The following is a 22,687-nucleotide window of genomic DNA, read 5'->3' as shown; positions in this document are numbered from 1 at the left end:
CGCTCGCGATCGGCTGCAGCGCGAGGGCGTCCCCGCCGAAGCCATAGTCGTCTGCCCTATCGCCGCTCATGTTTGCATGTTGCAAGAGTGAGGCTGCTGAGGATGACCAGGTGTGAGCTGTATCTGTTGCCGCGGAGCCCGATGGCCACAGAGAAATAAGTTACTGCTAAACCCGGATCAAGGGTCAAAACACGCTTCGTCTTAGACCCGCCCAGTACAAATAACGTTCACACCTACCGAGTCCAGCAAGCCCCGGGAATGACGCACTTTTGTACCACCAAATTTCCACCTGCCGGCCCTGCAGATTGTCAATTATCAACTTCCATCCTGCAGCTCTTCAATCATAATTCCTGCCTCCTGATCTACGGCCCTGACTATTCTGGAACCTGTCCAGGCTAGAGCCCTGACGCTGTCCGTACACCCACCCCGTGCGCTAATGACTGTAGCTTCTCCCCAATCGTGACAATTACTTATCTCCTGCTATAAAAATGCACAATCGGTGGAATAAACGAGCAACTACCAGAGAAAGAGCCCCTCAATACCCTGTCTCAGTGGACACTCCTCCAGCACCAAAACCACTGTGCATTTTGATGGCTATCCTGTCATGGTCTTTAGCACGTCGACATCTGAAGCCTGCAACGCGTCCAACAGGGACCTACGTAATCAAATCGCTTTGCCCCGAGCACTATCGCTGTAGATCGAGCTTCTCTTGAGCTCTATGTCGGATATGCACAGAATCATGGAACAAGAAAAAAAGATCTAATGCATTTCCCTGAAAGACTCCTAAAAGTACAGACCGAGTTGAAGATTATATAGGATTCAAAGGTCGACAAGCGAATGTCATCCTCCATATCATGTCCATCCTCTATACCCGGGCGTATATCCTGTTTTGGTATGGTCATTATCGCATCTCCTACTCCTCTATCGAAGTTGTAGACACTTATTTGGTGGCGATTTCGACACCACCGGTGGCTCCGATGGCCTTCTTGATATCGCCTGGGCACTATTAGCACAACGAAAGGGGCTGAGATTCGATTGAGACATACCGTAGATGGCGAACTGTCCAGCAGTGATGGTACCGACCATGAAGAGACGGGCACCAATACCAGAGTATGAACCCTGCAAAGAGATCAGTATCGAGTTCTGAGGAACGATAACACCAGAGATTACTTACACGGAGACCAAGCTCCTTGGCGATCTTGATCAAACGGGAAGTGGTGCTCTCACCAGGGAGACCCTTGGTCTTGTTGATCTTGGAGAGCATGGTGTCGGCGGGCTGAGAGACGATGGCGGCGGCGAAACCGGCGATGAGACCAGAGCCAAGGTTGATGGTGGTCTGGAGACCGGGGGAGGCAGTGCTCTTGTCAACGCGCTTGTAGATGGCCTCGGCGACCTTCTCGTAAACGACGAACTTGGACATGGTGTAGGGAACCCTGAGTGAATGGTCAGAATGCATTCACCAGGCAACATGACATGGAAAACTTACTGCTTGAAGAGCATGGGACCGAAACCAGAGTAGAAACCGCCGAGACCCTCAGTCTTTGCGATCTTGGAGAAACCAGAAACGAGACCGGAAGCGAAGGTGGGCTCAGAAACGAGACGAATACGGGTGGCCTCAAGAGGGCAGAGGGCAATGTCGGCGAAGAACTCGGCGAAAGCGGAAGAAACAAGGTAGACGGCGGTGCGGTTCTGGACAGCGTTCTCGTAGCCGACCATGGAGATGGCCTGCTGCTTGAAGAACTCGTAACCACCGAACTTGAAGGCACCCTGGAGGAAGTAACCAGCGAAGGTAGGGCCAACACCGGTCAAGAGAGCGCCAGCACCCTCGTTCTGGATGACCTGGCGGAAACCACCGACGAGACCGCGGTTGTAGGTGACGGGGTCAAGCTGGATTCTGGTCTTGACGCTGTATAAGGGGTCAAGTCAGCCATTGTCTCGTCAATTGCTCTGGTGACGCGCTGAAAAGCTGTGTATGGGCGCAAAAGGGCAAATTCTTACACATCGACGGGGGTAAGACCACCGTGGGTGACGGAACAGCAGACAGCACCGGCAAAGGCGAATCTAGAGTAGAGGTCAAGACCGGTGGGGTTGCTGGGAGCAGCGGCCTTGAGGTTCTCCTTGATGGCATCCACCTTGGTGGAGCCGGTAGAAGGAGGAGGAGCAGTTCCGGTAGCAGACATTGGACCAGGTATGAGAGGAGTGGAGATGGTATGGACTGGAGTGGAGGAGGAACAAGAAGAATTGCGGCGGCCGATTTTTAGAAGCCAAAAGCCTGGGAAAGCCTTCTCAACCAACACGCGCACAGGCCAATCACTTCGGTACTTCGGAACAACTCGGTTGCCCATTGCTATGACGCTGCAGCTCTCCAGACCATCAAACAATTATTCACTTTGACTGCGACAATCGCAAGTGTCGCGCGCTCTTTCCTTGAAGTAGTATTGAGAGTCATGACAATCACAGCGTTATGAGTATCTGTGTGCGTCTTTTGATACAGTAGGTAGTCTTACACTTCAATGGTCGCTCCTAGGGTTGAGCCCCAGCCATCACACGGATCTCGACATTGCCGAGTGCAAGCCAGCTTCTCTTCAACACACATTAATGCCACAGAGATCAACCGTCCGCCCGACCGTTTGGACGTGCTCCCGTCCAAAGTACAGCGCAGCCATCTCTTTGACGAACTGTGCATCACTGTTACTCCATTCATCCAATCCCATCCTTCTAAGGTCTTCGCTGTGAATGGTGATTGTGCCCTCGTTTCCATGTTCGGCCTCAGCGTCGGCAGCTTCGACAATCTCGGTCAATGTCTCCATAACCAGTGTGGTAAGGCGATGTGCGTATGCTATCAGAATCACCGCCACCGATTGAGACCTTAGATTAATCCCTTCTACTCCATCGTGGGCCGAAGAACGCCTCTTATGCTTGCTTGGAGCGGGCAAAGGCAGATCGTCTACCAATCTTGCATCTTGACATGCCTCGTCATTTAGCAAAGCATCTTTTTCTCCAGCAGAAGCCCACCAGAGAAAACTAGTATAGGCGATGGATGCCCACGAAGAAGGCTCGACCAATTTTGATTCTCCTTCAAGTTGGACGTATTGATCAGAATCGGCGTTTTTGTCTTGCAAAGATGGCACAAGAGGTGCACTTTCGCTCGAGTTTTGGTCCACTTGATCGTCGGCTTCCCCATCCGAGTATGCCTGGCTTTGGTATTGCACTCTAGTCAGTTCCCGTTTGAGCGTGTAGTAGCGCCTCAAGTCGCGCTGAGTGGCTTTGATGTCTTCACCAGTGGAAGTACGAATTCGAGGCCATCGTCTGGCAGCAGAAGTATCAGATGTTTGCGGCGGCAATTCAACCAGTACGTCGTAGAGTTTAGATTTGGTCGCTAGTATATCATCGGTGCTGCACGCGATCCAGGAATTTTGTGGCTTGGATTTGGTGGCCAATTGAGACAAATTGTCGATATCATGGATGCCGACGTTGAACAGAGGTCTGAGTGGGTACAAGGCCTCGTTCTTGGCTGCCATTTCTGCTGCCGAGGGAGGAATATTGGACAAGACGGATAGATTGTAGACAAGATTGCAGGCGGGTTGGACGGGGGCGGACGACATGATTAATATGCTTTTCTTGAGAAGTGCGGCTCTCTGGAGCGGGAAGATGAGGGGACCGAAGACGTCAAGATCATGGGCCAGGGACATGGCGGGATGGTCTTGAGACAGAGTAGGGTTGGATGGATGCAAGCCTGCAGCATCAGACAGAGCGCGGGACTTTCGTCGGTTCAAGTGTTGGTCATGTTCAAGAGGTTTATGGTCAGGGTTGGGCAAGCGGTTGTGTTCCCAATAGTCTTGAAGGGTGTTGGTGTTGTCTGTGTCGTCGACTAAGTTCGAGACCAGACGGTGAAGGTGGTCAGCATGCAACCAGGACCTTCCAAGACGACCGTATGTCAAAGGAACGAGGACACCGACGGCAGCGAAGTGGGCGTTTCTTTCGGACTCATTGGCAGGGCGATTTGCGAAAGCACTGATTCCGGCATATTGGTCGTGGACGAAGTAGACGAGATCCGAGTGACAATTGTGGAGGCCCGAGGGCAGCGACTTGTACTCGACGACGCCATCGAGTTTGACTGCATTCATATATCAGCATGCACGCCGGATACAACAATGAGAGCGGACGACATACCATCAGGGATTGCACGTTTCCATGCTATCGTGTAGCTAGACGACAGTGGTCAGTGGTCTGCGTGTCGAGAGCGGACGGCATGACGCACCCTACCTTGCGGTCAAAGACAACGAGGAACAGGGCAGCTATCGGCGGCAATGCCACCTCTGCGCCCTTGGACTTGTGCGGAACTGCCATGTCGTGTCTACAACAAGTCAGAAGGCTGCCCTGCCCATACAAAAGTCCATCAATGTCATGCCGAGCCGACCGCGTGGGGTAATCTGGTACATACACCCCCCCCTGCAGACACCAACCACATCATTGATACTCTGTCTCTACACGACTACGAGCGATTGTGAAGACCGCTTTGTTTCTCCGGCGCCAATTTCTACTCCCAGACATCTACAACAATTCCCAGTCTAGTCAGCCCGTCTCTTGGTGCCTCAACGACGCCTTAGTCTTGACAACTGTTGCCAACGTCACCATATACGCATCATCAATTCCTGAAGCCATATCTTCCTCTAACACATCCTCACAACATCTTCGTCTATCTATCCAATCAAGTAGAAACTGCTCTCATGGCATCGTCAGAATCCATCAATCTGATCAAGGGCTGGCCGAGTACATCGTTACTCCCCACCGACCATTTGAGCAGAGCGGCTCACAAAGCATTGGCCGACACATCCGTCGCCTTTCCCGGCCTGCTCTACGGCCCTGATGAAGGCTACACTCCACTGAGAGAATCTCTTGCTACTTGGTTGACCTCCTTTTACCACCCCGAACAACCCATTGCCAAAGAAAGAATCACAATCACCGGCGGTGCCTCTCAGAACCTGGCTTGTCTTCTTCAGGTTTTTACAGATCCGGCTTACACCAGAGATATCCTCTTTGCTGCTCCTGCTTACATGCTGGCCTTTCGAGTCTTTGAGGACAATGGCTTCTCTGGGAAGATGAAAGCAGTACCCGAGGACGATGATGGAATGGATATGGCCGCTCTGAGAAGAGCACTCGAGGAAAGCGAGAAGCGCTCGCCCGAGAACAAGACTCTTGTACGTTTCTTGTGTCGGCATGACTGTCTTTCTGCTAACATTACAGATGTTCAAACCTCCAAGGCCCTATGCAAAGTATTACCGCCATATCATCTACTGCGTGCCCACCTTCTCAAACCCTTCATCAAGGACTTTGCCTCTAGACCGCAGGATTGAGCTCGTAAAGTTGGCTCGAGAGTTCGATGCTTTGGTAATCTCGGACGATGTATACGACTTCTTGCAATGGTCTGCAGACTCAAACACCTCTGACAGCATCACCAAAGCGCTATTGCCTCGTTTGGTCGATATCGACCGCTTCCTCGACGGTGGAGCAGAGCGCCCTGGTGCAGATCTCTTTGGAAACACGACAAGTAGCGGCAGCTTTTCCAAAATTGCAGGACCTGGTCTGCGAGTGGGCTGGTCCGAGGGGTCGCCAAAATTCGCCTACGGAGTCTCCCAAACCGGCTCTTCTTGCAGTGGTGGAGCACCTTCTCAACTCACATCTACTTATATGAACATCTTGGTCAATGAAGGTACCATGTCTGAGCACATTTTCAAGGTACTACAACCTGCCTATGCTTCACGATACAAGACCCTGGCATCGGCAATTAAGGAACATCTTTATCCTCTCGGGGTCAAGCTGCCGCAGCCAAATCAGCGTGTGGTCGGAGGGTATTTCTTGTGGGTGACACTGCCTGACAATGTCAAAGCTATTGACTTCGCCAAAAGGTGTCAAGATGAGGCTCAAGTCATCGTCGCACCTGGAAGCATTTTTGAAGTTCCCGGAGATGACAGTGTCAAGTTTGAACATTCCATAAGACTAACCTTCAGCTGGATCGACGAACACTTGATGGTCGAAGCTGTCAAGAGAATCAGTACGGTTCTTGAGAGATGTTTGAAGGGTGAAGCTACTATAGAGGCACCCAAGCAGAGCAAAGTCAGCGAGAACCCGTACTAGATAAACAGATACGCGTGTGGTTTGCGTGCCAAAAGCTTGAGGATTCATTCGCAAAGCCTGAATGCTTCCAAGTCGGTCGCCATGTATGGTTTGTTGCAATCTGGTTCAACTCCTCATCGTGCTAATAATACCCAGGCGATATCAAAAAGGCCATTGGTGAAATTTTGGTGTAGAAATCGCCACCGAATAAGTGTCTACAACTTCGATAGAGGAGTAGGACTTACGACAATGGCCACACCAAAACAGGATATACGGTTTGGCAAATGTGAAATGTCACGGACTCAGGCAACCAAATCGACAATTTTCACTTGTCGATTGACACAGACATCGGACCTAAGGATAAAGGTTCAATATGTACAAAACACATGTAATACCTGTCATAACAATAACGAAACGCACATAACACCATCGCAATGCCTTCTAACACTTTTATATATTCCTTATTGCAACATGCCCTCGAGACTTTCACCAAGGCTGCCTTCCATTTGGCGAATCCAGGCTGTCGTCTCTCTCTCAACATCCTCGTCATCATCCTCTTGCAGCTCGCTGATGAATGGCAGCATCTCAGGGAGGAGAGCAAGCCAGTCTTCTCCAAGCTTCTCGGTCAAAGACTGTTCGCACTTGACTGCTGCAAGCCTTGTCAATTCGTTGTCGTGTCTCATAAGTTTGAGAATTGCCGAGTTGAGAGTTTTGTGGTGCTCAGGCGATGCTGCGGCTCCTGCCAGCCCAGTGACAGCAGAGACAATGTCAAGCAACTCTCTGGTTTCCGGCTCATTGGCGAAAGTCACTTGATCTAACAAAGGTTGCATTATGGCACCGAAGTGCGTCGGGTTTTGCCAGAAGTCGTCTTGGTCATTGTTGAAGCTGGCAATCAGTGTTTGGAGCAAAGCCTTAACGAGAAGCTTCTCAGACTCTCCCTCTGGTTTGACACTTTGAAGAATAGATGCGGCCTGCTCCAAGATGTATGCAGAGTAACCAGTCACGATAGACTAAACATTCAATTAGCAATGGGTCACACCAGAAAAAAACTCTAAAACTCACCTTCAAAGTCTCAAAGAACCTAGCTAGGAATCCATAAACACTGATTAGACGAAGGGTACGGCCAGCCTGTTCCTTCTTGGGAAGTCCCTCGCCTGCCCAAGACACGAGACGGGTGAAGAACGGTCTGAACGTAGTGTCATTCAGCCTCATGATAGCATCGAGGGACAGATTGTCTCTCTGTGCTTCCATTGCAGCAAGCTGTTGACTGTCGGGGGATGTCGGCTGCTGAGAGAGCAAACGACGAAGGTCGAAGGATTTGTTGAGAATCGAAAACAAGATCGAGGCATTTTTGATCAGGGCTGATTTGGGATGTGTCTTGATCACTGTATGAAGAGTCGTGAGAGCCTCCTGGCAAGCTAGGTGGCCGAGATTGACCGCATTATCGAATGTACGCTCCAGGGCTGCCAATATGGTCCTGGCATCGAGCTTTTGTGAGAGTAGGCTAGTGAACTGTGGACGACTGCTCGAAGTTCGGATGTCTGTGATTTCGCTACAAGCTGATTGTTGTGTAAGCAGCAAAGCTTTGTCAAGAGTATCAGCTGAGAACATCCAGGAAATGTACTCGATGACGTTTGTCAGAAAAGAGTAAACAGCATTGTGCAGGCGAGCATTGCCGGACTCTGTCTTGGTGGCATCCTCAAAGTAGGCATACGAGGTGGCGAGGATCTGTGGCAGGATGTCGACCAGATCATCCTTCAGAACCTCGACCATGGTGGCCAGACAGAGCAGCGAGATAATGCGGAGTTCATTATTCTGACTGCCAAGTGCGTGCTTGGAGGCTACCACACGAGCAGCAGACATGATCTTCTCAATATCCTTTTTGCCAAACTTCTCTGAGACGACATCAATGCATGTGACAGCACTGTGCACCAGTTCAACAGAGTTTTCCTGACCAATGACACCAGTCACGCTCGGCAGCACGGAAAGCATAGCGCGTGCAGCTGCAGCGTCGGCGAGTCTAGCCTCACGACCGCGCTGCTCGAGTGAACGCAGGACCATAAGTCGAAGATCTTGTTCGGGTCTTTGCAAAAGTTCATCAGCAGTACGAACGAAATAGGGCGTTGGCAGAAGGCTCAGGGCCGCTGTCAAAACATCGTTCGAAGCAGACTGCAAGTCAGGCTTGTCTTGAATGGATTTGGAAGAAGAGAACTGCATGATCTTCTGCAATATGTCGGCGGCAGCAGACTGAAGTCCTCCGTGTGCACGCTCATCCTTGTCAAGAGCCTTGAGGATCTGCACATGGAGCGAGCGTTGTTGTAGAAGAAGTCCCAAAGAACGCAGAAGGTGTGCCACCGATTGCTCAACCTGCTCTGGTGTCTTATCACTGAATCCGAAGATTGCTTCAGACACGACTGACTTGGGTTGCAGAGCGTTCGTGACAAGATCGATGTATTGAGATGCAGCGATGAGTTGGACCTCGGGAGAGAACGATCCCATGAGCTCAGCAGAGAAAGTGGGTACCCGCTTGTCCGTCGGATATTTGTCGAAGAGCATCGCAGTAATAGCAGGCAGGAAATCTTGAGGACCCAGAGCATTGACAAGATGGCTGAAGAGTCGCAGGCGACGATGGAGAGGGATATGCTCGAAAGCAGCAGTAAAGCTGAGTAGGAGCTCAGCAGCTCCTGTAACCAGGTCTTGATTCTTCTTGCGAAGGGAAGCGACAAGAGGGGGGACAACTCGAGATACAGTCTGGTCGATGACGTGAGCCGAGTAATCGTCACTTTGTCGCAGCAAAGTGTTGCTCATGAATGTGAAGATTGGCATCACACTGTGCAACACCAAGTCAGGAGCCCAGCTTGCCAGACTTGAAATGAGCAGCAGAGCAGCATTGTGAATCTGCGCGTTGGTACTGGTGCGAACACACTCGACAATGAGGTCTGCTCTCAACACAGAGCGGTCAACCTTGATGGCAGGATTCTGTTTGAGCGAGTCAACGATTGAGAAGAGACAGCCAATGACCAGTTGCTGCAGATAGACTAGGTTTGAACCAAGTTGCGTCCTGTAGTGCTGGAGCTCGCTCAGAACGTGGAAAAGGCTCTTAAGCAATTCAGGGTGTCTCTCAGGATGAGAACCCTCGATCAATTCCAGCACAAGAGTTAGTCTACGAATGACATTGTGTAGATCCGCTACGTTTATGCTTTGTGACTTCGCCAATTCAGATCTGCTTGTTCTTCTGCGCTTGGAAGCAGGAGGCTTGTCTTCCATCTGTGCGATGCTAGGCACTGACTCCAACAAGGACGAGAGGACTTCGGTGGGCATCGTCACTTGGCGAAGAAGATCGGTGGCTTCTGATTGTCTGGCTTCAGATTGGTCGTCCGATTGATCGGCAAGAGCAAGATCAAGAAGGAACGCAGCGGCAGATGTCTGTGCGATTGGTTTCATGGTAGGCCACAAAGCTCTGAACCTTTGAATTGCTAGTGTGGACAAAGAAGCGCTTTGTCCCAGCTCTCCATTTGCAAGTGTTCTTAAGCAAGTCAACTCCTCGGAAGTTCGACTCGTTAGACAGTCAACATAGGCCTTATCCACACTTGCCACATCAACATGGGCTGAAGCGCATGAAGCGGATCGGACTTGCAAGTCGGACTGGATCCAGCTTTGAAGTGATGGAACAAGGGTTTGCACGCGGCCTGTAGAAGCAGCCTTGCCAACAGGACTGAGGAAAGAAAGAAGTCGAAGCTTGACAGAAGCCAAAGGCACTGCGGCAGCGTGCTCACAAAGCCACGAGGCAAAAGATGCCCTCAAGGTTGACTTCAACTCTACTGAAGCAGCAAATGGATGACCAGGTTGCGCTTGAGTCGGACCATTGAGAGCACTGGCAAGCACACGTGCAATCTGGCTAGGGTCAAGGACACACTCTTCCAGGCTGGGAACGAGGGCATCAGAAAGAACCTTGTGAGCATTAGGACCAGTCAAAGATGACTTGTGAGAAGATGTTGCGTAAATGCTTTGAGCTGCCCATGACTTGATTGAATCATTGACCTTGCCCTTTGCTGCGTCGGGATGATAGAGAGTCGTGATAGCAATAAGCAGAGCAGCAGCTGTCTTGCGTACAGCTTCCGAAGCATCAGCCAAAGCCACAAGTACGAACGGCGTTAACGCCTGCATATCAATAGCTGCGGAAGAGTGAGCCTGTAAAAGTGCAGTGGCCGAACGAAGAGCAGAGACACGTGCAATGATAGGATAACTGCTTGTCCAGATTCTCGCCAAGAAAGTCAGGTAAGTTGGTGAAGATACAGCATCTGCGCCATGAAGTACTGGCTTGCCGAGGAGTTGATCCAAATCCTTGTTCTGTTGAAGCAAGATCAGGAAAACACGAGCAAAAGTGTCGAAGGGAGAAACATCGGCGTTGGCAACGAAGGAATAATCCTTTGGCAGACTTTGGGGCAGTAAGGAGAAAGCTTCGTCTAGCTGGTCGGCTTGGGCAGTCGCAGGTCCATCGATCATCTCGGTATCAGCATCGACTGATGGTAATGCCAGCATTTCATTCGGAGCCAGTGAAATCTGTAGCTGGACCTCAAGAGACTCGAGACTGAGGTGAAGCCGAGCAGCCTCAGCTTGCACTAGTGGCAGCGTGGAAGGTGACTGGCAAAGAGCTGAGAAGATGCGACCAAGCCTTTCCTGAGAAGCAGCAGCTTCCGATGAGGTCTGCAGGTCCGAAACAGCAGAAAGTAGAAGCTGAATAATGGCAGCTTTCTGAGGAAGAGTAGGAATGTGCGAGGTGACAGCGTTCTCAATCAGATCAAATGCCTCTGGGCCCGAAGCCTCGTCGAGTGAAGTCATGGCAAGACCGGTAAGAAGTCTTCCAGTGTGTTGTTTTGTCTGCAGATCAAGTATACGAGCTTCTAGAGCAGGTACTTTCAAAAGCGCTCTTGTGACCGGACGCGTGAATTTCAATGATTGACGTTCTTCGGCGATGATGGCAACAGTTGATAATCCTTGGTCTATGGTCTGTGAAGCCCAGCCTCGAGATACCGCATCCATGAGACTATCCAGGACTTTGTCATCGAGTTGAGTCTTGGAGACGAGAACGCAAATGATCATGCATGATCCCAGGAAAAGCTCCGGGACGTTCTTGATGCGCAGTGTCTGCTGAAGTACGGGAACAACGCGAAGCAATAAGTCCTCCTGACGCTGACTGCGGACATCAGCGCGACCCGACATGGCAGCGTCGAGCATACCATTGATAGCAGGAGTCATGACACCAGCCCAGAATTGCAGAACCATGACAGAGTGGTGGCCCAAGTTGGCAGTCCGGACGACATAAGTGTTGAAGGCAGTAAAGAACGAAGGATTGTTCACAGCGGCGTACACCAGAGCTTGGCTAGGAGGACATGACAAGCTGGAAATGTAGGGTTGTAGGAACTTCAAGGTCGGTGGAAGCGTCTTGGGAAGTATAGATAGCATGGTGGGGAAGACGGGGTTCGCGTGGTATGGGAGGAAAGCAAGCACGAGGGATTCGGTGTTGTATTCGTGCACACTACAGGCAGGTTAGCAGTGTGCGGCTCGCTGCTAGAGGCATGCTAGACACATACCGGAAACGACGGACAAGCCACTCGACAGCCTTGAGACCTGGCCGTAGCAGCAGCCTAGAGCTGACGAGGCCCAAGAAACTGTCGATGACCTGGTCCAGGTCCTCATTTTCCTTCTTTGTCAGGTTGATACGCTCCTCTGACTTTGACTGTTCGCTGAAAAGGTTGGCGGCGAAGGGCGCAAAGCGAGCATCGAGCAAGCACAATTCCTGGAAGGCCTCGGCACATATTTGGTAGATGGTCTCAAAGGTCTGGTTGGCGGCGACGCGGGGGTCAAAGAGCAATGACTTGCTGTGCTGTGCGCGCTGCGCTTTGAGATCGAGTTGGTCGGTCGACTTTTTGGCGATTTGCGCCAACTGCTGTTGCAAAGCTGTGGCCATGGTGCCGATTGATGTCGCCTGGGTAAGCCCAACTGTCTCGAGCCGGGCTTCTCTCACACAATGGTTGGCGACGTTGAGGGTGGTGGAGTTTGGGCGGCGACAGAGATGCTGTCTTGGGTTCTGCCTGCTGCTGCTCGTACCTTCCATCTTTGCCAAAAAGTTCCACTTTCTGCCAAAAACTCGCTGTTCTTGGCACACGAATCCCCGAGGGCGGTGAGTTCGAACAACGACGCCGCTTTCGTTTCCAACCACCTGAACCCCGACAGCCAATTCACATCATAATCCCACATGTCTGCGCCGTCCCGAGAAGTGCCCAAGTTCTCGAGTTTCCGTGCAAAGAAGCCTGGTCCACAAGAACAGCCGTCATCACATTCAACAACTCTCAAACGCCGACTGAGTGTCGAACATGACCACGTTCCCGCGAAATCTCACAGGAGTGCTGAACCTTCAGAGCCTTCATCTCGTCACCACCTCTCACATGACCTTCGAGTGAAGACGTCTGACACTCATAAGCGTGACCGGAACCCACATGACCATCACGAGCACCGTAGGCCCATCACCAATACATTGTCCAAGACTCACCACCATGGCAATTCTGATCTCTTCGTTGTTGATTTGAAGGGTGACCAGCAAAACGTTGCCTATGACAGACTGCACAAGTACAGCATTCCACCATATCATCGAGTCGGATATGGAAGTATTCTGGGTCTGCACACCAGGTTCAAGATAGATCGCGCCGAGAGCACGCTTGACAAGATCTTGGTTACTGACAAGTCTGCCAATTCAAAGCAGGTTCCTCAAAGGTTACTTCTGAAGCGTCAAAGAAACCAAGAATTATCCTCTTTGCACGTGCATGACGAACCCGAGCTAGATCTGGCTCAGGACTTCGTGAGTTTGTCACCTTCTGCCGATGACCATGATAGTAAACCCATGGATGAAAGCTTCGACTCGTTCAGAAACTCCGACCAGATAGTAGATTCGGAGCCACACCGCGTACGAGAGCACCAAATACCGGACGTGGCCTCTGATGTTGACCTACGGGTTCGCCAGCAAAACGTCCAGTTCGTACGAGCCACTAAATCGGACCCTTCTAATCTTCAAGCCTGGCTTGATCTAGCAAACCACCAGGAACGCCTTGTCAGCCCAGGCGCCGATGCTCATTCCTTGACCAACGTTGAGAGACAGACTTTGGCAGACATGCGCATAGCTGTTTATGAGAAGGCGCTCAAGCACGTTAACACCAGCGAAACAGCAAAACGTGAGCGTTTGTTGTTGGGACTGTTACAAGAAGCAGCTGTTGCCTGGGATGCGCAGAAGTACATGAACAAGCTCCAGGGCATTCTTCAACAATATCCCGAAAGCTTTCGTATCTGGTCTCTGTACTTAGACGCTTGCCAGACTAATCCAATCAACTTTCGTTTTGAAGATGCCAAGAGAATATTCGTGCGCAGCATTCGCACGCTTGGTTCGAGGGCTACTTCAGGTAATGAGCCTGATTCTCGAAGAATGGTTCTCTACTTGATCCTACGCTACACTGTCTTCTTACTAGATACTGGCTATGATGAGCTATCCATAGCCATATGGCAAGCTCTCGGCGAATATCACTTGTTCAGGCCAAGGCACCTCGCCTCTCGCGAAATCAGTCATGTGCTTGGCGACTTTGAACAGTTCTGGGAAAGCGAAATTCCAAGATTCGGGGAAGTCGGAGCACGAGGATGGCGAACTGTTGTTGAAAATGACGATATGATATCGAATCATCAGAAACCACCTTCCAGGGATCAGATGAGTTCGAAAATGCCTTTCAAGTCTTTCGCTGCCCTAGAGTCAACCATGAGCGATTCATACCAATTTCCTGGGAGAACTATGGACGAGCCTGGTTCTGATGATCCTTTCCATGTCGTATTGTTTTCCGACATCCGCGATATCGTTGAAGCTACAGCGTCTGGCCTTGACCACTACGACTTGCTCGATGCTATATTGTGTTACTTAGGTCTCCCTAGAATGGGCTTGAGAACAGCTGCTGAAAACCACACTCAATCACAACCCCATTGGCGAACAGACGTCTTTCTCCGGCATGGGCTGTTGCAATCTGGTTCATTGCTCGATGATAACAATTGCTTGTATCGACAGCATATCCCAAACTATCAGAGGTCAACAGAACTTTTGTTTTCACGCATGTTCAGAGGTCTTTCCGCAGCAGTATCTGAGCAAGACGCGAACAGTTCAAGCTCGACGCCGGCTGCGGCCCACTTCGCTCGAAGGATGCTTTCGAGCATGGTAAAGGAATTTTCAAACGACGATGATCTGGCAGAATATCATCTAGCTTTTGAGCTTTCGTGTTTTCCTAAGGAGGCATCGAAGGCTGCCAAGCAAATCTTGAGGCAACGACCATCGAGTCTTCGGCTCTACAATGCATGTGCTACAATCGAAGCAAAGTTGGGAAAATTCGAAAAAGCTGCTCAAATCTGGTCTGGCGCAATCAACATGAAGGATAGCTTCTCACACGCAGCTCAGGAGGAGCTTGTTCTGCTCTGGCGTGGATGGATATGGTCTAATCTGGAAGCCAATCAACCACAAAGAGCACTGGCTCATCTTGCGTCTTTCGGAAGCAGCGTTAATCTAGATGGAAATGTGTTCGCTCCGGCGACAACTGCAACTTTATTGAGACTACGCAAAGCCTTTCAAGATGGCTTCGAACATTCACTCAGCCGAGCCAATCCAAGCCTTGCTGCGTTGAATGTCGAGATGCTGGCGCTTGTTGCATACTTGACGGAACCAGATGCACTGCAGGCATCTGTCGATGCAGTCAATGAACGATGCAACGCAGCAAAACAGAAATGCGCAGACCAATGTGTGCTTATCGAGATGTTGCACCAAGTCAAGGCTGGCATAATCGCTTACCATATTCGTCAGAAACGAGCGTACCGACCTGCGTTTGTGCGCTTCGAGCTCGAGACGAGTATTGCACACTTTCCGGATAACACCATATTCCTCGAGATGTATCGAGATAACGAAGTGCGTTTCCGTCTCGATGATAGGGTAAGGTCAATGCTCAAAACTCAAGTGCTCACTCGCGGTCAATCACCCCTTGTGGCTTGGACATTCGCAATCAATCAAGAATTGCTTCGGTGTGAAAGTCAGTCCTTTGGCTCGACGGCAGAATCGGTAAGATCCACATTCAAAAAGGCATTGATGACAGTTGGAAGCCCGGTCAGGTATTCAAAGATGCTATGGATGATGTGGTTCCACTTCGAGAAGCGCAGAGCCGTGGAAGAAGCAGCAAAGAAATCTGTGATAGGCAAAAGACGCATCGTTGAACAGAACCCCTACGAGAAGCTGAAGCAAGTTCTTCTCTCTGGTTTACATCATCTTCCTTGGTCAAAACACTGGATCTTGCTGGGCCTAGAGACCTTCGATAGAGATGATGGGTTGGGTTGGGGTACTTCGGACTTGAAAAGATTGTGCAATGTGCTCATCGAGAGGGAGTTTCGCATAAGAGTGGATGGTATCGAACGTCTTCTCAATGTCAGAGCAGATGACCACTAGATCACCAAGCAATGCCCATTGTCAAACTCTACTTTCTTTCGTCGTCTTGAATACATGGCGGTTGAACGGATTTGGTCTGTACACCGTGGAAGGGTGCTCCAGGCTCACAGCTTGTACGGCCAATATTCCTGCAATGACCGTACTCTCGTCGTTCCAAGCCAGCGTATTCTTTAGGTATCACAAGATATGCACAGATACGAGCAGCATTCTGGCAGCCGACTCCCGAGTACGCGTGGTGTCAAAAGCATGTTCCGAGGGATGTTGTCATTGATGTATGCAAACTGAATTTGGCGTCCTGAGAAATCGTCGCACAACGGAAATACGTGTACGACTGCGCACAAGTCTAAATCGACCTTGATTGAGACTTGCGCGAAGCTCTGGATGTACTTTGTCAACAGCAGAGAAGATGAAAATCATGGCATCCGCGATATACGCGCGGCGCTCTGACAGCCTTGGCAGCGGAGCAAGAAGGAGTTGATCAAAAGTCAGAAAATCGATCTCGGCCGATTTGCCGAACTTCATCTCAAGGAGTGAAATACTCACCGTCAGAAATTTCAGATGAGTGATCAGCAGGCAGGTGCCACAAACGATCCGGTCTCTGGAAGATGCACGAGAAATAGACGCCTGACGACTCTTTTTTTTTCGCGTGCATGAACAACAGGGCGCCCAGGTCAACGAATCTGTTGGTTTGCAAGATGAAGACGTGTCAGTGTAAACGCCCGGAACCTTGCTATTTCTGATGCCGAATGGTGTCACGGACTGTTTCAAGGACATAGCCTCCTCTGTGCTCGTTGGTCGTTATGCAGACTTCGCCTCTCTCTCGGCAGAAATTGTCCACGGGGTTGCGTCATTGCATGCACGACCTTCGAGATACAAAGCAACGAAGGGGCCCGGTACTCGGGCATGTGGTACCCTCTTTTCTCGTTCTCTCTCGGAATCTTCTAAAGTCTTGTTGTTCTCCTCGCGGCAATCATCCGAGCTTGTGGAAGTGTCTCACCATTGAGATATATATATCTATACACCCCAGAGTTCTTGGCAACCACCATTAGGCATGCGGCTACAGAAGACAGCATCATCTTTCTTCCAGTCCAGGTCCGTTTCTGGGCAGTCCGTTCGAAGTGTCTCAAACTCACCACTGGCATCTCCTACTATTGAGAAGGCTGGGTCTCTGGAGGCTCAGCCTCCTTTATCGCCCAATCCTCAATCAAGACCTTCATCTCGTCTCCGCAACAGAAGCCCTCCCTCACCGCCATCGGACGTGTTACCCAATAAACCGACTATCGACAGACTAGATCCAGCCGTCACTAAGAGTGACGACAAAAGAAACCGTCGGAGATCATGGTTCGGACGAAGTAAGAGCACCGAGGGCATAGAAAAGGGGCCCAAGGCATGGGTCATCGGCCACCCAGAACGTCGTCCATACGACCTCTTTTGTCTGACTGGTGGGGAACAGGTGCTGGAACTGTGGGATGAGACCGCAGACTGCGAGGTATATTTGTTTCCAAGGACTTCTGGCAAGGGTCCTTCATTCAGAATTGATCCGGCGTTGTTATCTTCATCCAAATTGTTGTCCGGACTCGTCATACCTTTTGAGGCGGGTGAGTAATTCGTGCTGCAGGACTTGAGAAATCCGAAGACCTTTGAGATCTGCAGTCTCGTGCTAATTGTCTCTTTTACTTAGATATCAATACAAACACGGGTGGACCTCATACGCCGCCTATGACTCCTAAGAGTGGATCAAGGTGTCAGCTCTTTCTACCCATCACACTGAAATCCGACGTGGCGCTGTCGGTGCCCAATGGTTGCCAAGGACTATCGAGCGATGAGGAGACTCTTGTTGCAACACGCAACCTTTTTGCCTTCCTTGCTGGAAAGTCCTTGGTTGCTACACAGGAGAACCCGAATGTCTTTTCTGTTTTCATTAAGGTAGCAGATGCTCTCAAACAATTCGGCTTCTCTAACTTCGATGGATCTACATTTGGCGAGATTGCAACATCCAATTTCGACAAATATGTGGATGAGCTCGGTCTGGCCGATGTGAGATCAAGTCGTGAAAAGACCATTGATTCAATGATCCTCGGAGAGCGGATGAAGAGCATTAAGTTGTATAACGAGGCATTCACGCACGCTTCCGGCAGGTACGACGAGCTCTCGAGATTGGGAAGTCCTAGGTTCAGACTGATTAGTCCCATATCTGCCAACAGGCTAGGACGTGCAGCGATGGATCTGGAGAAGCGTACAGCAAGCGTTCGGCATACTTTGGAAGCCTTTGAATTTCCGCAACTTTTTTCTGGCTTCCTGAACAGCAAAACAGTCGATGAGCGCAAGGACGTTGACTTTGACATCTTGCGAGACTCGTTTCTCGCGACTCGAAAATTTGTCATCTCATACTACAAGATCCGATTTGGTTCGTGGCCACCGAAACCCTCGAAGAAGAACGAAATCGAGACAAATGGGCTCAATCGGATAGTTTGTTAAGAGCTATACGGTGACTTTTGCGCTGTGTACGACTTCCTGGTAGATCGCACAAGTCTAACGACTCGTACTGCGGATGGCGTCTTAATTGATGACAGAGATGCTGATGGACCACGGGTACGAGCACTCCGCGCAGTACTTAGCGAGTACGACCGATCTTCACCCCCCGTCAAACCGCCGATCCCCTACGATCTTCCTATCATCCCATCGTTAAGACAAACCCGTTGCAATGGATGGGGTGATGCGAAGAAAGAAGCGAAGGCTATATCGAAGAAGTTAAAAGAGGATGACATTGCAGAGGTTATGACAGCTTCACACAATATTGACGTCCTACCCTCGCCGTTCTTGAATTCCTTCAGAGAATTCGAACGAAAGGTAGCGAAGAATCGCAATATCAAGGAAATGGCAGAAATTCGCATGGGCCAATGGCTTTTCGTCTATGCCGTAATACAAGCTCTACCAATGGTCACTGTCGACGGACCTCAGCTCCAGCATACTCAGGGCGTAGAGTATTTCCTTTGCGAATCTCCTAGGTTCGGTGTGCCTTGGGCGAGAGAAGAAGCGCTGCGTGACGTCAGTCATACTGGAATAGCTAGAGCAGGGGGTATTGCTCGTCTCCCTGCTGATGTTTTTCATCACGGCGCGGAAGGTATATACTTCCGAAGCCACTGTTGGCAGGCAGCTGAAAAATGGAGTGCTGGGAACGCAGTATTGGCTTCAGAATTCCATTCGAAACACCATCTCGACATGCAAGAACTCGACCCTCCAACTGTCGTTGGAACACAGGCACCGATCAGTAGGAACGGCAGTCCCGTCCATGGCGTCGAAGGTCGACAAGCAGTAGGCCTTGGTTTGGATGTACTCCCAGCTGCTACAGGTAGCAGGACTCGTACAGCAAGGCCAGTCAGCGTGTATGACCCCAACTTGACGTTCGACTCTATTCTAGGTGGTACAGGCAAGAAGAAGTGAGTTCGAGTAATTCGAAGGCCAGCATATGGCACCAAATCACAATGCTTCTCGGATCCCTGTGCCTGGGGTATTGAATGACCGACGTACCAACAAGCAAAGACCGTAGAGCAAAGGCATTGTAGGTATCAGAAAGATCATAGGTTCCTGTGTGGAAATTGCTATTTCTTCAGAAGTCATCTGTCTGCTGCGAACGCTGAGGAACAGGTTGCTCTCCCTGTTGCTTGCAAAGTACACGAGGAACGTACAACTCTGTTGACACTGGCCTCCGAATGACAGGTGTAGTGCATAGTGACATTAGCAAATAAGGTTCGGTCTGGCACTTAGTCAAAGCTTCTGCCCCATAAGTGCTAATATATTGGAGTTCACGCGCACATTAAACTGACAGCGGAACGCGTATGACTATCAAAGCTCTGTGTCATACTCTACTCAATTGTGGAGTGGTCCTTTGGAGGATCCGCTGAAAAAGAGGTCAGCAGATAACTGCGATCAGGCACGTGGATGATGTGAGCCTTGATTGCGCAACTGAAGAGCCTTTTCAACCCGAACTTTGCCGTGATGTGATGGATCAAGACGACCGAGTTCAGCGAGACATCGATCACGTACTCGATGGCACCGCACTTACTCTTACGGCCACCGGTGAGTGGTACCGACGTAGTCAGCATATGCTGTGTGGCCGACACAACAGCACTTTGAGCCAAACATTAAAACCTGAACGGAGATAACACGGACAAGTTTGAAGGTTCGGCATGGCGTGGCTCGCTGCGGCATCGTGCACGTACCGCTCTGCGCACGCATCTCCCTGTCAGGGTTTATCGCGCATTGCGCTCTGACTTTCTGTCTTTGCAGAGCACAAGGATGGAGGTCAAAAAGATTGCAGGTCGGTAAGTCTGCCACAACCTATGCTTGTCCGGCTCAACCGAATCAGGGAATATCGTCTCTTGAGTCAAGGAGTGAGGTGAGCAATATAGAGCAGAAACGGTTGAGATGATACCAGAAGACTCTCCCGTTTTGCTACCTACTAAACACAAGCACGAGGACTGGATGGCGCTTGCGCGATATGCATGCATATAGACGCCGAGAAGCTGCGCCTTTGGCGAGTTCCTCCATCGAAATATACAGAGGTCTTGACTTGATCTGATAAAGACCATCCAAATCCTGATATGTGGTTCAAGCTGTCAGTGGTCACGGTGCTGATCTTGACCCGGCCAAGGCGAGACCAGTCAGGCACGAGCTCATTAACAAGCCGCCAAAAAGGCCCACCATTCAGCAAAGTCGAAGCGAGCTCGCTGGCTCGGGTCACGGAGACTAGCCGCCTAGCTACGGGTGTCGCGAAGTGATCGTCACAAGCATGTTGAGCACATAGCTTCCTTTTCAGTGCGGGTCAGCTATGCCATTTGATGCAGGAACAGCAATTGCGAAATCAGCATCAACAGGCGAGCGTCGGCTTGTCCGTGAACCCTCTTGCCCAAAGTGGATTTATGATCTCTCTACGATTGGTTGGACTGTACAGAATACCTGCTGCTTTTGAGACATGAAACGAAAAGTAAGTATCTATGCAAGGACAAAAAAGCTTTCGATCGGTAAAAAACATCGCAGCAAGGTCGTGGTCGAAAGAGCTTCTCTCTCTTTTCAAACCATCCACCTTTACCAAAGATCCCTTCGGAGAGCTTACTTTTCTTTTTCAAACTTCCGAACTTCATTGCCCAGAGACGATTCTTCTTTTGGTTGCAAACATTGCGTTCCCTCCTCTTCTAGTATTATTTGTTTTTTCAGTATCATTAGTCGTGGCTGTAGTGGCCCTGCAACGGGCATGTCTCATCAAGCTCGTATCTCTTGTAGGGAGGGGGTTGTTGTGTCATTGTTAGAGTAGAGGCAGAATTTGGAGCCAATGGGAGGGATGCTTCTAGGTCGTCAGTATCGTATGGTGGAAGCTTGATCATTCTGTAATGGTTGTCCTCGTCTGCACCGTCACGACTTCCCCAGGAGGTCTGTAAGATGATCAGTAACCTGAACGTCGGTTCGAAGCATAGAGCAACATACAGCAGAGAGTGTCAACAGTCCTGCAAGCTTTATGAATCCATGCACATGACCAAACAAGATCGAGCAAGGCAACATCAACAGATCAGCGGGATAGCGAATCCAATGACCATAAAGCTTGATTGACTTTGCAAAAACAAAGATCCAAACACCAATGCCACTCAGAATCTTCTGTCTAGTGCCTGCTGGCAAATCCTCAGTAGCTTTGTAGAAGAGAAAGAATATTAAAAAATCCGTGAAAGCCCAAGCGGTCAGAGTGGTTTGGAGCACTGCATAAGTTGTCCAGGGCGTTGACCTAGAAATAGTGAGCTTGTCTTCGGGGTTTGTACAATGATCGATCTCTGGTTACACACCTCCAATAATGTCTTTCAACGAACATACTCGTCAGATTACTCCTCCAATTGCTTCGTACCCAACGAAGACATTGTTTCAGGTACTTCGGGCTGTCCTCAAGGGTGGTTTGTACCTCACAAGCCTTGTGATATTGCATGGCAATCCTCCAGCCACGTGCATACATCCAGCGAGTGATGAAGTTGTCGTCGTCGGCATTGAGTTGGAAGTTTCTCCAAGTCTCATTCGTGAAACCATAGGTAAAAGCTTCGTCTTGAAGGATGCAGGTACGATATGCGACTGTTCTACCTGAGAGACAAGGCAGTCCACCATCGATGTTGAGGCATGCAGAGCAATCGAAATTGCGTCTCTCGAGGTAAAGAGAACCAAGAAAGCTCCAGATAGTAGTCTTTCTGGGACGCATCAGACGCTGTGATGTTCCAACACCGCCCATGTCGTCGTTCTCGAAGGGAGCTAATATCCATGGGAGAATGGTTTGAGGCCAGATCACATCATCATCCGCAAAGATGGTGATCTTGGTCATGACTTCAGGAATAGCCGCGCACATTTGGCTGCGCTTGTTGGCCTTTGCAACGCTCAGTATGCGAATCTTACTGCTGTTGAAAGTAGCAACAGTTCTTTCGGCTCTTTTTATGCTAGCATCGATGGTGACAATGATGATCTCGAGAGGCTGTGTCGCCAAACACGTCTTGATGGTGCGGCAGAGGGTTTCCCCTTCGCCTTCAATGGTCGGGATGATGACAGTGACATCTTTGTTGGTGTAGGATGGCGTTTCGGGGATGGGAACGGGTTTATATGTCCAATTGGAAATCAAGTTAACAACAAGGCGCAGATAACGGAAGATGCTGCAGACATTGGTAAGCACACGACAATTGAATTAGTCTGGCAAACTGAAAGGCTCACAAAAGCAAAACTGCAGACCACGCCCAGCACGACAAGAGCATGACGAAAAACGAGAGTAAAGCCAACACCTTTGTCCGTCCAGGGAGAGGAAAAAGAGGCTTGCAGGGCTGCCGGGAGAGCGAGGTATATGAACATTATGAGCTCGGTTGCGTTGCGGTGCAGTCTTGATGGGCATGAGAAATTTTGGTCTAGCAAGAGTTTGCGTAGTGGGTAACTAATAGTGGCATGGCATGATGAGATCAGAAGGTAACGAGAGGCGTCGGAGGCTCGCCGGTCGTCTCGCTGAGGCGCCCGCATTGAGCCAACAACCGCCGATAC

The 22,687-nt window shown here is 50.2% G+C and overlaps 7 protein-coding genes across 7 annotated transcripts; 3 read left to right on the top strand and 4 right to left on the bottom strand.

Annotated features, from left to right (window-relative positions):
- Positions 1-940: 940 nt before the first annotated feature.
- M437DRAFT_71137 (mitochondrial phosphate carrier protein) lies at positions 941-2,180 on the bottom strand (the record flags this gene model as incomplete). The annotated part of the gene is made up of 5 exons (XM_041025626.1): positions 941-996; positions 1,047-1,119; positions 1,175-1,433; positions 1,487-1,906; positions 1,999-2,180. The coding sequence occupies 5 exons, from the start codon at positions 2,178-2,180 to the stop codon at positions 941-943; spliced, it is 990 nt and encodes a 329-aa protein (XP_040884336.1).
- Positions 2,181-2,585: 405 nt separating this feature from the next.
- On the bottom strand, positions 2,586-4,350 carry M437DRAFT_79964 (uncharacterized protein; the record flags this gene model as incomplete). The annotated part of the gene is made up of 3 exons (XM_041027259.1): positions 2,586-4,117; positions 4,174-4,208; positions 4,262-4,350. 3 exons carry the CDS (start codon positions 4,348-4,350, stop codon positions 2,586-2,588), a joined length of 1,656 nt encoding a protein of 551 aa, XP_040884335.1.
- A 380-nt stretch (positions 4,351-4,730) lies between these two features.
- Positions 4,731-6,138, top strand: M437DRAFT_38109 (PLP-dependent transferase; the record flags this gene model as incomplete). Its single annotated transcript, XM_041019773.1, has 2 exons — positions 4,731-5,201; positions 5,248-6,138. 2 exons carry the CDS (start codon positions 4,731-4,733, stop codon positions 6,136-6,138), a joined length of 1,362 nt encoding a protein of 453 aa, XP_040884334.1.
- A 440-nt stretch (positions 6,139-6,578) lies between these two features.
- M437DRAFT_36061 (uncharacterized protein) lies at positions 6,579-12,088 on the bottom strand (the record flags this gene model as incomplete). Its single annotated transcript, XM_041019373.1, has 3 exons — positions 6,579-7,127; positions 7,180-11,656; positions 11,712-12,088. 3 exons carry the CDS (start codon positions 12,086-12,088, stop codon positions 6,579-6,581), a joined length of 5,403 nt encoding a protein of 1,800 aa, XP_040884333.1.
- Positions 12,089-12,679: 591 nt separating this feature from the next.
- Positions 12,680-15,592, top strand: M437DRAFT_9575 (DUF1740-domain-containing protein; the record flags this gene model as incomplete). Its single annotated transcript, XM_041029096.1, has 1 exon — positions 12,680-15,592. A coding segment is annotated over one exon (2,913 nt), but the record flags the coding sequence as incomplete, so codon positions are not given.
- Positions 15,593-16,685: 1,093 nt separating this feature from the next.
- Positions 16,686-19,078, top strand: M437DRAFT_71133 (uncharacterized protein; the record flags this gene model as incomplete). The annotated part of the gene is made up of 5 exons (XM_041025625.1): positions 16,686-16,854; positions 16,927-17,232; positions 17,316-18,041; positions 18,114-18,817; positions 18,896-19,078. 5 exons carry the CDS (start codon positions 16,686-16,688, stop codon positions 19,076-19,078), a joined length of 2,088 nt encoding a protein of 695 aa, XP_040884331.1.
- Positions 19,079-20,856: 1,778 nt separating this feature from the next.
- Positions 20,857-22,410, bottom strand: M437DRAFT_71132 (uncharacterized protein; the record flags this gene model as incomplete). Its single annotated transcript, XM_041025624.1, has 4 exons — positions 20,857-21,066; positions 21,119-21,410; positions 21,469-22,311; positions 22,370-22,410. The coding sequence occupies 4 exons, from the start codon at positions 22,408-22,410 to the stop codon at positions 20,857-20,859; spliced, it is 1,386 nt and encodes a 461-aa protein (XP_040884330.1).
- Between the last annotated feature and the right edge of the window lie 277 nt (positions 22,411-22,687).

The sequence above is a fragment of the Aureobasidium melanogenum genome (genome assembly GCF_000721775.1).
Source record: "Aureobasidium melanogenum CBS 110374 unplaced genomic scaffold scaffold_1, whole genome shotgun sequence".
Lineage (NCBI taxonomy): Eukaryota > Fungi > Ascomycota > Dothideomycetes > Dothideales > Saccotheciaceae > Aureobasidium > Aureobasidium melanogenum.
The sequence above is the reverse complement of the archived record's forward strand: the minus strand, read 5'-3'. Positions and strand labels throughout refer to the sequence as shown.